The sequence below is a fragment of the Myxocyprinus asiaticus genome, chromosome 13 (assembly GCF_019703515.2).
Source record: "Myxocyprinus asiaticus isolate MX2 ecotype Aquarium Trade chromosome 13, UBuf_Myxa_2, whole genome shotgun sequence".
Lineage (NCBI taxonomy): Eukaryota > Metazoa > Chordata > Actinopteri > Cypriniformes > Catostomidae > Myxocyprinus > Myxocyprinus asiaticus.
In genome coordinates, this window is record NC_059356.1 from 27,760,920 (window position 1) to 27,761,913 (window position 994).

At 38.4% G+C, this 994-nt stretch overlaps 1 protein-coding gene across 1 annotated transcript in view; it reads right to left on the reverse strand.

The window, feature by feature from the left end:
* Positions 1-812: 812 nt before the first annotated feature.
* LOC127449742 (heat shock protein 30-like) overlaps positions 813-994 on the reverse strand; it is an 830-nt gene continuing 648 nt past the window's right edge. The window contains exon 1 of the mRNA XM_051713263.1: positions 813-994. This exon is cut by the window's right edge and continues 648 nt beyond it. Coding sequence (XP_051569223.1) covers positions 922-994 — 73 coding nt within the window. The 3' untranslated portion in view covers positions 813-921.

Sequence of the window (994 nt, forward strand, 5' to 3'; positions counted from 1 at the left end):
AATTAATGTCATACAAATCCAGTAAACATTAAAACAAATCTAAATCAATATTAAGTGTGACCACATTTGCCTTCAAAACAGCACCAATTCTCCAAGGTACACCTGGACACAGTTTTTCTTGGTTGTTGGCAAAAGCTACTTGGAGAATTCACCACAGTTCTATTTGCAAAAGGAACATTTGGGAGTCTAAAATGTATATTTCCTATTGACACACTAAAGCTGAAGATATAAAAAAAATCATCTTAAGATAAATGTTTGTGTGAAACATCTTATGTGCCTAAGACTTTTACACAGTACTGTATGTCTGTCCGTCCGTCCATCCGTCCATCTATCTGTAACGGTAGCCAGCTGGTATGTGCTGTGCAGAGTGTGTAAACCTTACTCCCCTGGCATCAAGAGGCACACCAGCGACTGACACTAGAGGGTGTAGCCTTTAGCCTCCTTGTTAGCGTGCCCGCCTCCCATGCTGGAGATGCTGGTTTGATTCCCGTTCGGAGTGGGTCAAGCAGGACGGTTACAAATCTATCTGTCTGTCTGTCTGTCTTTTTGAGTTTCAGTCTGTCTGTCTGACTCTAACGCCTGTATAACCTTTAAACTTCAAAATTTCAAAATCAAACTTATTTAGTTGCTTTCTTACTGTATCATCAAATGCCTCTAGATTAAGAATACTACAGTAGTTTGTGTTGCATGCACTGCTTGTCTTATACACACAGACAGTCGACAATATTAATGTCTTAGGATTGTGGGATCCTTTTAAAAACCTTAATCTTTTGTATGTCAAAGTCATTCATGTCTGATGTCATATACCAAATGCCATTTTTTATTAAAATGATTTTAGAACAAAGAACTTAGTTACAGCAAGCACATCCACTGGATTAATAAAACAATTGTACATTGCATCATGCACCACCAGTTTGTGTTCTAGTCTGATTTCTCAGCACCATCCTCCTTTTTGTTTGTGCTGTCTTTGTTGATGGGGAAATTCAGAGATGTT